At 35.9% G+C, this 12834-nt stretch overlaps 1 protein-coding gene across 4 annotated transcripts in view; it reads left to right on the top strand.

The window, feature by feature from the left end:
- CGNL1 (cingulin like 1) overlaps positions 1-12834 on the top strand; it is a 55753-nt gene that overhangs the window by 15978 nt on the left and 26941 nt on the right. For all 4 annotated transcript variants that reach the window (XM_036389816.2, XM_036389813.2, XM_036389814.2 and 1 more), the window contains exons 3-8: positions 480-574; positions 1496-1589; positions 2504-2605; positions 2987-3135; positions 3630-3765; positions 5511-5723. In XM_036389816.2, the coding sequence (XP_036245709.1) occupies positions 480-574; positions 1496-1589; positions 2504-2605; positions 2987-3135; positions 3630-3765; positions 5511-5723 (789 nt within the window). The remainder of the gene's footprint in view (positions 1-479; positions 575-1495; positions 1590-2503; positions 2606-2986; positions 3136-3629; positions 3766-5510; positions 5724-12834) is intronic.

The raw sequence follows: 12834 nt of genomic DNA, 5'->3' as shown, positions 1-12834 counted from the left end.
GCTATCCTTTGCACTTTGCATATGAAAGCTGCCCTATTGTTAATTGTGTATTTTTCTGGTCTTCATTAGAACAAACTCCCATTGTACAATACTTCCAAATGGGATTGTTCTGGAGAAATGTAAATATAATTTTTGTTGTTGTTGTAAGTATAGAAAACCTGATTTGTAAAACATCTGATTTTTGTATGGGTAAAGGAAGATGGTGAGGCTGAACAGATATCAAGATTCTTAAGCATACATGCACAAAAGTAGAATGTGAAAAGATATGTATGCAAAATGAAGTTTTCCTTTTTCTTTTGGTGTGAAGTATGGTTTCTTATTGCAGTAAGGCAAAACTCCAGTGGATCTTTCAGAACTTCAGGTCCATAGCACATAAAAGTTTTCATTAATAGGGTGGAATGGGGAATTCCAATTATACTGTTTGTATTTACAACTCTCACAGGATTTTTATCTTTTGACAATTTATCTTTATCTTTTAGGCAACCCCTGATCTTCTAAAGGGCCAGCAAGATCTTGCACAGCAAACAAATGAAGAGACTGCTAAGCAGATTCTTTACAATTACCTTAAGGAAGGGTCAGTAAACATATGTAACTTTTGGATAAGAGACTGCATTTTCTCAATATTTATCTTCTATTACATTTGAAATGTGAAACAGTAAAGTGAAAGCTATAATTAAATGAAACATCTCTTTCACAATTCTGTATCTCAGCTGTGTCCTCTAAGGCATTATCTGATCTCAAAATACCCAGGATACCAGGACTTACATAAAGTGTTGTACAGGATATGATTAAATGCACTGGAAACCTGTCAATCAGAATATGGTTTGTCTTTTAAATACATCTGGAATTAAACTTTGTATAATATAGATGTTGTTGGAGAATTCAAATAATACCTCACGGAACTTTAAGCCTTCAGGTTTTTTAAACAACAACAACAATGAAGTGTTATTTCCTAAGGTTTGACAGAAACCCTCTGTGCTTTTAATACTTTCTGCACCTGTAACTCTTGGTATTTTCTACTGATAACTTATTGAAATGTAAAGGAAAGTTAAATTAATTAAAAATACACAATGCATTTAAATTTCTTTTAAGTCCTGATATAGCAGGTTCTGGGACCTGTTCAAGTGTTATCTTATGGTGCAGAAGTCAGGACTTCTAAAACCTAGAACTGCTTCTTATTTCAATATGTCTGAGTAATAGACATGCTGAATATCTGTCTTTCCACAGTCACAGTCTTACAGAAGAGATTTGCACTTCAAGAGTTCAGTGCTCTTTTTTGTTTGGTTGGCTTTTTAGAAAACATTTGGAATACAAATTTTTAACTCCTCTCTTTGAAGATTTTAGCAAATCACAGTTAAGATAATTTCTGATTTGTTTGTAGTATTTTGGGGGGTTCTGTGGAGATTTTTATTAGATTGGACAGTCTGAATTTGGTTTATGTTAACAAAATGGTGACTTTGATCATATCATTGCTTATTTGTACTGTCTGTTTTAGAAGTCCTGATAATGATGATGCAACAAAGAGGAAAGTGAACTTGGTTTTTGAGAAAATTCAGACTTTAAAGTCAAGAGCTGCTGGAAAGACACAGGTAAAAAATCTTTAATTTGCTTTGGCTTGTTTCAAGGTGGTGCAGTATTCAGACAGGGCCTTAAGAATCTGAATCCCCTTAGTGACTTTTACTAGGCTATTCATGTGGTCCCTCAGGAACAGGGCTTAATTTTGATGGCATGAGAAGGATTAAATGCTTATTGTCTATTATTTTATCCTGGGGTATAATTAGTAAAAATGAAAACTTTTTTTCTTCATATTCTTCTTAATCTAGATGTACATGTGCTTTTTCACAAGATTTTAAGTGTAGTTGCTCACAGCACAATTAACCTTTTTAGGAAATCTCTTAGTACTTGAGAAGGAGTTTGGAGCAATGAAGAAAAATGTTATGCACACTCACATAAAATTTCTTGGGTAAAGATAAAATTTATTTGCAGAGATAAATGTTAATCTTTTGATTGCTGTGAGACAGACATAGCATGAGAGACTCATGTAGCTTTTGCTATTAATGACGGCATTATTTATTTGCAAAAATACAAAATACATCCTAGGAAATTACCTAAAAAATGTATTTGAAAATCTGTCTGAACATATGAGCATACTTTCCTTTGATGTCCATTTTGCATAATTAGTGATATCTCAGTAAAACTGGCGCAAAGTACACATAATTTGAGTCATATGTTGCCTAATTTGAATTTTTCTTTACGTTTGTATATTTTCTGTTTTATTGTCAACATGCCTTGAGCAATTTCCAAGAAGTTTTATGAAAACCAAATCATGGTTCCTTTGAAAATCTTAACTTGGCCTGACCCATGTGAAAAATCCCTGGTGAGCTCAGGCAGTTGATGCCACGCTTTGTTAGTCTTGCCTGTAGTTTTGCTTTAGATTAAAAAAGAAACTGTTCTCAAAAAACATCTTGGCTTTGTGGGAATAAATGTCTCTATTTAATTGTAGGTTTCGGATTCTTCAGCTGAAGTAAAGGTATTGGTGGAACAAAAAGCAGAACTTGAAAGGAAAGTGGAAGAGTTAGAGAAAAAACTGGAACTGGAAATTAGGGTACAGCACTTTATTGTTATAAAGTTTCTGAATATTTTAAATACACTTTTAAAAATAAGTGACAGCTAATCCTCCGGCTTGAATCCCTTTTGCTTCATATTCTTCTTAATCCGGATATACCTGTGCTTTTTCAGAAGGTTTTTATCTAAGGGGTGGTTGGTCATAGCATTGTTACCCTTTGTAACAAATCTGTTCTTAGAATTTGAAAAGGAGTTTGGAGCAGTGAATAAAAGTGTTAAGCACATGCACTTCTTAGGTGTCTACTGAGGTAAATGTTAATCTGTTTATTGCAGTGAGACAGACACAGACTGAGAGACAAACTGTATTAATCATGTAGCTGCTGTCTATTATTTTGCCTAACTTTTGGTGTATAAAATTCAGAATCAGCAAAATTCCAAAGAAGAGAGAGATGCTACACGAGCAAGTCTGAAAGATCTTCAGTTGCAGCTTGATCAAAGTATATGTGAAAAGGAAGCCTTAAAAAAGCAGCTGGAAGAAAATGAGAAGGAACTCAGGCAAAACCTGGAGGAGTGAGTTAATTCTAGCAAAGTTATCATTGAAATTTTATCTTTTCATAAACCTTTTAGATTAAAAGTACTTGTGTCTCCAGGATATGTTGATGGAACCAGACAAGTGACATTTGTTACTGTAGAAGATGTTTCTACCATTTAAAAGAGTCATGTCTTTAGAATATCTGGAAGGAAGAGAAAGATTACTGAATTTATAATCTTCCCCTGAATGCAAATTGCCTTTAATATTTTATGGTCAAAATATATAGTTCAAGTCTTTGAAATGTGGAAACAGTTCAATGACTAAAGTACCAGGTCTGAAATAAAATACAACTCCCCACTTAAATACCTGGTTAGAAGATTCTAATTTTTAGCCCTCTGACATTTAATTTTTCTGCCTCATTTTATCCCATTCTCTTGTGGGCAACATGGGAATGTGTGTCTTTTTAGTACTTGAATGAACAAACTAGTATTTCAACAAATTAAAAAACTCCTGTCTGATTTTTACTGATGAGGCTTTTTCAAGTGAAGATGGAGCAGGAAAAACACCAGACTGAGATCAGAGATCTTCAAGACCAACTCTCTGAGATGCACGATGAACTGGATAATGCCAAACACACCGATGAAGGGGAGAAAGAGATTCTGATTGAGGTAAGTTAGGAACTATCAGAACAGAAGGGGGATCAGTAAAATTGCATGAAAAGTGGAGACTAAGATACAGAAATACATGCCTTTGCTTTTCCTCTGCTATTAACCAAAGCATTATTAGGGGCCCTAAGAAAGCATGTTAGGATAGCAACATTAACCCTAAAAGGAATACAGAGTGTAAGTACCATTGTTTTATGGAGCAGGAGGTCAGATGTCTTAATGGCTGACAGACAGGTGAGTTACCCACTATTACCAGATAATAATTCAGTTTTAGCAATTAGGAGCTGGGGTAAGAGCAGGGAAGATCAGTTTAAAAAAGATCTATATATTATCAAAGCCAGATGAGATTCAGCTAAAAAAATTAAAAGAACTCAACAAAGCAGTCTCTAAATTATTTACTTTCTATTGGTGGGACCAGGGAGAGAAGGGATGAGTCTGGAGAGGAGCAAAAGAGTTACAGAGTTCTGTCACCTTGGGATGAAAGAGGAATTGGCTGTAACCCTGGTTATACTAATATACTGATGATGAAATAGAGAACACAGCTTATTAAATTTGTTGATAAGGATGTGTAAGAGTATCAGTGCAGAAATATTAAAGATGTTTGCATGCAAGATCTGCTGAGTAGAATAACTACCTTGTTTTGTATGCGTGAGATTTGATTACTCTTAAATGAGTGTCTTAAATCTCAGGCACTGTAATTGAAAGGTGAACAAAAGTAGGGGAATATCACAAATGATGATGATGATAGTACTGAAAAACATTATCCTTGAAGAAGGACTTCAATCTGAATGGAGAAGTGAGTCAAAAACACATCTTACAGAATGTTGCTGTAAAGGTGATAGTGTTCAATTTTTCTATGTTGTGGAGTAAGAAATGAGAAACTTAACTCCAGAGATTTAAAGAAAATGTAAGAAAGTTTCAGTTAATACTGATAATTAAACAGAGGAAGATGCTGCCTGGGATGATGGTAGGATCCCTTCCATTGTAGGCTTTTAATGGCAGAGTAGGTGATGTGTGTCAGGAGTGGTTTAGATGTCCTGATCCTCCTTCAGTGCAGGGGAAGTCTGCATTCTCTTTGAAAGTACAGTTACTCACAGTTGGAGAAATACCAAATCAGAGAATTCTTGAAGCGCTACATTTCTGATTGTTTCTGTTATTCTGTGGTTTTGTATGCATCTTTAGTCTTCAGGTTCACTGACTCTCCAGTTCCTTCCCAGAGATTTGTGGTGGGGAAAGACTTCTAGGGTTGCCCTGGTAGGAGGAGGAAGGGTGTGAAGACATGGACTTGATTGGGAAGCACTTGTTTTGTCTTTACCACTTGAAGAAGCAACTTTATTTATTCTTTCCAGCAGAAAAGAAAGCAAAGAATTATCACTGAGTTTGTTTCTCTTGCAGCTGGGGGAAAATGCTTTATCTTTGGTCTTATCTATCTCATTGCTAGTGAAAGCACAACGTAGGAGTGACTCCTGCATTATTTACAGATGGCATAACATACACCATTAAAATATTTAGATAGTTTTGCAGCATCAGATATGTTGACCTATTATATAAAATATCAGCTATGTATTATACTTCTAATAATATTAGAGTTGAGCAAATTTTTAGCTTACTATAAAAGCTGTAAGAAATATGTCAGTCATATGGAACAAAGTTGTCCTTGGGGAGCTGAAGTGCTTTCTTTCGGTGAGATAAACAGAACATCCACAGGGGCTATTTGACACACAGCTGTGTTTAATTTTGGGCTTTAGGAGCTGATGCAAATGAAGCAGGATCTGCAAGAAGTATTGATAGCAAAAGATCAACAAGAAGAGATTTTGAGAAAGAGAGAGAGGGAGCTCACAGCTTTGAAAGGAGCACTTAAAGAAGAGGTATCCAGCCATGACACAGAGATGGACAAACTTAAAGAGCAGCACGATAAAGAATTGCTGGATCTACGCCAGAGCCTGGAGAAAGCAACAGAGGTCCGTGAGTGCTAACAATTACCTCTGCAGGGGAAGATTCTACCTCTCTCAGATGCTGTAAACCAGATGCTTTCAGATACTCTTATTTTCTTAGCAAAATAGACAAAGATTTATTTAGGCCAGGAGGTTCTTGGCTGCTGATACTAAGTTTTATTTCATACACATCTCGTGTTTTGATTGTTTGTCCCAGCTGAAGTTGTGGTCCTTTCTTCAAGCACTTATTTACTGCACTTGCTTAATTGCAAACTTTGAGGGAGGATAGATGGGAGTAGAGTGCAGAGAGCCATTTGCTTGTCCTGGGTTAAAGAGAGTCACCAAAACCTTGAGGGTACCCTTGAAGAGCTCCAGGGTGCTTTGCCAGTCATAGTGTTGAGATAATTTCTAGCAGTTCTCTGCAGTTCTTTGCAGCCCACTGTTCCTACATACAGGTTCTTGTGTCATATCCTGTTCCCTGGCTGCATTGTTCCACCTTGCCCATTCAAATTCTCAATATCAGTGCAGGGTTTTGTGTTTTATTTTGTGTCCTTTTCATTTATTGAACTTATGCTTGTTTACTGAATAGTCAAAGGAATGTGAGCACAAGAAAACAGCAGGGATTTGGGTGTTTCAAATCAGACAGGAAGAAAACAGAACTGAAGGAATTGCCTCTTCCAGCATCTGCAGGAAGTCTTTGTGAGGGGGAGAATAGGAACAGTTTCAGATGTGTGTATTTATTATTGTTTTCCAAAAGATGTCCTTTGTGAAATTTTCTTTATAGAGACAGCAGGTAGGAACATATTGAAAGATTTTTTTTTTTGCTACGAGGACAGTTCTCTTAAAGTTTTGAGCATTCTTTTTACAGTGACAGCTTTTTGTGTCTTTTCTGTATTCCCTCATTTTATTTCTCAAATGTTTGAGAATATTTCTGCAGGTGATCTGGGCTTCACCAATATGTCAGAACTGTAGGCCCAGTTTTATGCTTAGAGATATCCATGCTAATTTATGTCTGTTACCTACACTGGTCTTAGGTGGGTTGTACTTATCCTGCTGGTTGTAACACAGAACTGAGAGAAAATTAAGCTTGAAGCTGGAAAGAAGTTTCCAAAGCTTTATATGCTCTACAAGCAAAGTAGGAGCTCATGTGGAAGATGCTGGATAGGTATTGTGTGATTGAATTCTGACAGAAGATTTTATCCTTTTAAAGGTTTGTTTTAAATGTGCAATTTTCTTCAGAGGTTAGAAAATTTTATAAATGCTAGTTTGTTTATGCAGCCTAGGACTTGTACTTGAGGTTGTTCAGCTTTGCTTAAATGTGTTGTTTCTCTTTGTTTTACATCATCATGAAGATATTTGACTTGTCTGAGCTGCATGAACTGAATTAGTTTTTTTCTTTGAGAGAAAAGTAGAACATTTAAATTATCATTTTTTATTACACAGTAATCGTAGTGACAGCTCAACCTCAATGAACCATCTTTTCAAAGTTAGTCCATGGTAATTTACTGTATTTCAATTATGGAGCTGTAATTACGACTGACAAGAAATGAAAGAGCAGTCTGTTTGGCATAACAATAACACAGTCTGGGAAATGGCTCTATGACTGCGTTGCTGTGGCTCAGAGATATTTATAAATAGCATTTATTTACTTGCATGACATAGTCTATCTAATGGTAAATTTAATAAGACATACAAAAGTGAAATTTATTTGTTTAATGTTGGTCTAAGTACCAGTTCTCTTCCCATTTGAATTGAAATTTTTGTTTTTATTGGAAGTAAAACTTTTAACATGTTTAATTGGAAGGAGGTGTTTTCTTTTGTTTTTGGGTTGGTTTTTTTAAATTTTGCTGGTATTTGTACTCAATGACTTCTTGAAGCACAGCATTATCTTTATATTTATCTTTATGCCTGCAGGCTGAGATTTGTTGTTGAGTTTGATATATCATTTATCAGGAGAGTAGAACCATTCTCTGCAGGAAGTTTCCTGACTGATCTGTTGTCATCTTATGTATACTGTTAATTATTTGGTTAATAATTAATTTGAAATACCCAGGAGACATAAACAATTGAAGCTACTTGGCCTGTTATTTTTTTTCAATATATTACTGCAAGCTGGAAAAATTCCTACCTGATGGCAGTATACAAGAAACCTACATCAAAGATTAGTGGGAAGGGCCATTCTGTTGTACTTTATGAGCAAAACAGCAGTGTAAGTGCTGTAGTAGTGGTTTGTCATACAAAGAAATGTGGATAGGGATGTTTGATAGATCAGGTTGTATCAGGACCTCTATGTACAAGAGTGTTTATACGTATTTTGCTTCTGAATCATCCAGATTGGTACAATGAATGAAGGTGTTTTGTGATATATAGGCTGTTAAGAAAGTTTTAGCATGGGGAAAGGAAGTAGTTTTTATGCCAGTGTTAAATCAACAGAATTTTCATCTGCTGGAGGTGTCAGATAGGTTGGCAAGTAATGTGCAGTGCATTTAGTCTGTGTGAATGCCACATAGATCTGTTTGCAAATAATGTTAGAAACACACTCGAGGTTATCTGGTAGAAGAGCAGAGCAGGGTTGTTTGTCATCATGATTCTGTTCTCATGCTCACTAACATGGTGCTAGTTTGGGGTTTTTTTGTTGGATTTTTATTGTTGTCATTATCAGATTTCTGGGTTTTTTTAATAGAGAATTTGAAATAAAGTCACAAATATTTAAGATATTATTTTTCTTTGCTACAGTTTAACTTTTTAACTTATTTTTGTTTTATGTCTTTTGTTTGTGTGGTCTTGAGATGGCTGTCACTATTCTTGACTTCATTGCTTGTTTGTTGAGACTGAGACCAGACTATTTCCATTTAAGAATAGGAAAAGTTTTGTTCTTCCATGACATAGCTCTGTGGGATAATAATTATCTTTAATTTAATAATAAATTTAAAAATTAATGTCTTTCTGATTAAGAACAGATTTCTCCATAACTGCAAGTGCTAGAACAGAGATTAATATGAATTCTACTCCGGTTTTAATGTCACAAAAAATTTTCTGTTATTTAATCTGACTCTACAACACAACAGTCCAGGATTGTAATATTTTAACCATGAGTGCTCTGTCACTGTAGATGAAGTGCCACTGTTTCAGTAAAATTAGGAAATAGCTTTTGGAATGTAATGCTGCAGGTAAAAGGTTCTAGCACATTGCAGCTAATACTGTTCTAATTCCACTGAAATTGTATCAGCTCAGGAGGGCAGTTGCAAACTGCACAGCACTTCAAATTTGCATCTGTATTTAGAGAAGCTAGCTGATGTTGTTCAGAAAAAGCTGTAATCATCACGTTAGGAAGAGGCTTATCTAAGCCTGACCTTGACTGATTTATTTGGTATGTCATATGTCTGACCTTGTTCTCAGAACGATAATGCAGACACTCAGAGTTTAGAGCTGATTAATTTATCAAGGCATTTGAGAATGCAATGAAGCTGGTGATCATGTTACCATTAACAAATGTGTGTGTTACATATGATTATGTTATAATTAAAGAGAAGAAGGCATTTTACCAGAGCAAATGTAGGAACAGCAAAAGACAGTGGTTGCCTTCTGCACATGTTATGAACTAAAATGGTCCTCCTTTAAGATAAGAAAAAAATACAAATCTCTGGCATTATACATGAGAAGAAGCTTTGGTTTTTGGTTTTTCCTATCTTGTTAATTTAGGTGATCTAGCACAAACTGTAAAGAACTTTGAAATGAAGAGTAATTATTGAATCTTTTTCTACTTAACCTGATAATATGATGTGTCTTCCTCAAAGCTAATAAAAATCTCCCATGTAGAGCAGAAAGTTAAAAACTGGCTTAAGCATTCCAAATGAGATATACTCTGTATGCCTTTTTTAATAGAAATGGTTTGGAATTAGTTGAAATGTGAAATGAAACATGACTAAATCTAGTATATTCTGAGAACCTGTTTGGAATAATACTGTACAGTGAACAGTGATTTAGCCAAGTTACTCAGGGAAAAGTGAAGATAAAAGTGTGGAGCAATGCAAAACCGCTTTGGTACATCAAGTGATTTAATGTATGTAACTGTAAATTTATATATATAAATTTCTGAAAAAACCCCAATGCCTTGTTTCAAGCTGAGGTGAAATCTCAGGGCTATGCTAAAAACCCATGGTCTTGATAGCAGCGAAAGAAACAAGTGATATAATAAAATGACTTGGGCATGGAAACATCGTTATGCACTCTTACCCATGCATCCATAACTCATCTGAACCTGCATCCTGAATGCTGTGTCTGAGGCTGGTATGTTCACCTCAAGTAAGATATACAACAATTGAAAAAGATTTAGAGAAGGTAATCTAGGATTTGAAATGCTCCTGGTGGGTATTTCCTTTGCCTGCCTGAGGCAGCTTTTGTCATGTTGAAATAACACTTTTATGTTTCAGTTCTAGAAGCTGGTTGGTAACAGTCTAAACTGTGTACAGAGTCAAATGGTGGAATGAGTGATCCAAGTCAATGTTTCAGCTTTCATGACCTAACCCCTCTCCCTGTTTCATTTTCTGCCCTCTTTTACCAGCCTTCTAAAAGCCTGATAAGATTCTGATTGATTTTCAGAGTGGTACAAACACAGATGGGGTGGGGGAAAGAGAGGGAGGGTACACAGACAGAAGTGATGGTGGAAGGAAAGCTGCAGACACTCCTTAAACAGGTATTGTTATTGGAAACACCTATTTTAGAACAGTACAGGAAAAGTTTGGAAGACAGATTCGATTTGTTTTGCCCAACGTGTCTGTTCTGTGTGTGGAAAGGAAGTTGGCAATAGCATCATGCATGTTTTCAGAGCCCATTTAATGAAGTACCAAACAAATTATAGAATATTAGTGTTGTCAACAAGAATATAAAATGTGCCTCTAAAGCACTCTGAATACGTAAGTTGGTGACTGTGTCTTTTAGTTCCACCTCCTCCAGTCCTTTGTTTCTGTGCAGTTTACTCCTCCATTTATTTGGTGGATACATGTGTGGGCTTGGGTGCAGCCAGTACCAGGAAACTACAGCTAGTGGGTTTTATACTGCATGTAGAGTCAAGAAAGCCTCTCAGCAAAATTGTCCTGCAAAGTTCTGTTTGAGTTGGATTGGACCACATCCATAGGATAATAAAAAAATAATCCTGTTTATCTGAAATAGTCACTTAACTACTGTGGCCCTTGCTCTGCTAGGACTATTTCAGTAAGTCTGGGTTGGGAAGGGGGGTTGTTTGTGTGATTTTTCATTTTCTTTGTTTCTGAAGCTTTGCAAGAGCTTGTACAGCCAGTTACTTCTTTAATGCCTTCAGGAGAATCTCTAATCCTTGTTAGCAGAAGGCACTTTATGTATTCAGGTGATTTTTCTTGTGACAGTATAAGTTTGTTTGTGTATATATGGGAAGAATTTGACTCTGTCAAACAGGAGGGAACAACGTGAACACACAGTTAGTTAATATTTTACTCCAGTCTATCCAACAACTTCTGACCTTCAAAAGACTGTTAGTATAAGCCAATCTGAGTATGTCATGATACATAGCCAGGGGGATAACATGACATTGATGCAGGTACTGGTTAAGAGGTTAATACTTTCCTGGCCCTGGATTTTATAACTTATATAAATGTTAGGTCATGCCTAAATTGGAAAATTTTGTTTAATATGCTCTGTGTAAAAGAGGGCTACATTCTCAGTCTTCAAATGTAGGTATTTAAATCTTTCATTACATCTCATAAATGAAAACCTAAATAGTTTTGGAAGTAATATTTAAGACATGGTACCATTTCAAGCAGTGAAAATGACCTTTTAAGAGAACAAACCTTTTCTCTAAGCTGTCACCAGTGAATTTTTAAGGAGTTATAGAGTGGCTCTAGTTGGAATGAAATGAGAGACCAGTCTGACTCGCTTGTTAATTTGTGCACTTGCTTACTGAATAATCTCTTGAAGTACAGCAGAGAATTTAAGCTGGTTGCAGTGTACCTTGTGAAGAGAGGGGAAAAAGTCACTGACCCTTTTAATAGGTAACTAATAATAGTTAACTTCCAAAGGCATAGCCATGTGTTAAAGTTGGCTAGGCCTTAGTTTGAGATTATGGGAAGAATTATTATAATCCGTGTCAGGTAGAAAAAGAGTAAGTGCAGCCATTTAGGCTTTTTTCCAGAAGTTTTGTTGGTTTTGTTGTTGCCATCCTACCTTTTTGGGCAGTAGGTAGGATGGCTTGGTGGGTTGGTAGCCTAACACTCCATTTGTAAGGAATTTTGGTACTCCTTTTGTAGAGATACGAGATTTAATTATCCATGCTATCCTATGGTTACTCTGTTATTCATCCTAAGGCTTCCAACTGCTTTAAGAAGCAGTGTCTGGGGTTAGAAGAATTGCCTAAAGGTAAACAGTGGATAAAAATTCCAGAACTAAAAGCAGAGGTACAAGCAGAAATAAAGACCTGTTATTTGCATTCATGAACTTTGAAAACTACATGACTGTAGCTGAATAATACTGATTTCAGAAGCTCCCTTTACAGAAGAGCTAATAATGATTGCAATTAAAGAGTTGTCCCTACGTGGAGACTCACTGTGTTTGTCTTTTTTTCCCTTTGTGTCAGTCTTTGGGTGCAGAACAGTTTGGGGTTTTTTTCTTTCTTTGGCAATCACCTGCATGTTACCTGAGGAAATCAGTGTCTAGTTTTATTTAAACTGTTTTGTTTATATAAAAAAAAGGAGGAAAAGAAAATAGTGATGGAGATATCAAATATATGCTACCCCCTCTGGATCATCTGAGGGATCTGGGTAGAGATGAATCCCTGAAGCCACATGAAACTTCTTACATGTAGTTCAAGAAGTTAAACTAGTCCAACATCAACTTAAAAAGGTGGCCCATGAGTCTTCAGAGCTGGTTTCAACAGTCAGTATCTTGATATCTGAAGTGTTCTACACCAGGAATAGAACAAAGTGAGTAGCAACACCATTTCCCTTTTTCAGATTTTGCAAGATTATCCTGTCATTTACTTAGATTGCACAGTTGTGAATATGGAAAAAAACTATTTGAAAATCTGTTACTTCCATTAAAAAGCTCCAGTTTGTGTTCCAGCTCATTGTGAATGGAGATTTATTCTTCAAGTATGGCTGTTAAAGAA

The sequence above is a fragment of the Molothrus ater genome, chromosome 13 (assembly GCF_012460135.2).
Source record: "Molothrus ater isolate BHLD 08-10-18 breed brown headed cowbird chromosome 13, BPBGC_Mater_1.1, whole genome shotgun sequence".
Classification (NCBI taxonomy): domain Eukaryota; kingdom Metazoa; phylum Chordata; class Aves; order Passeriformes; family Icteridae; genus Molothrus; species Molothrus ater.
The sequence above is the reverse complement of the archived record's forward strand: the minus strand, read 5'-3'. Positions and strand labels throughout refer to the sequence as shown.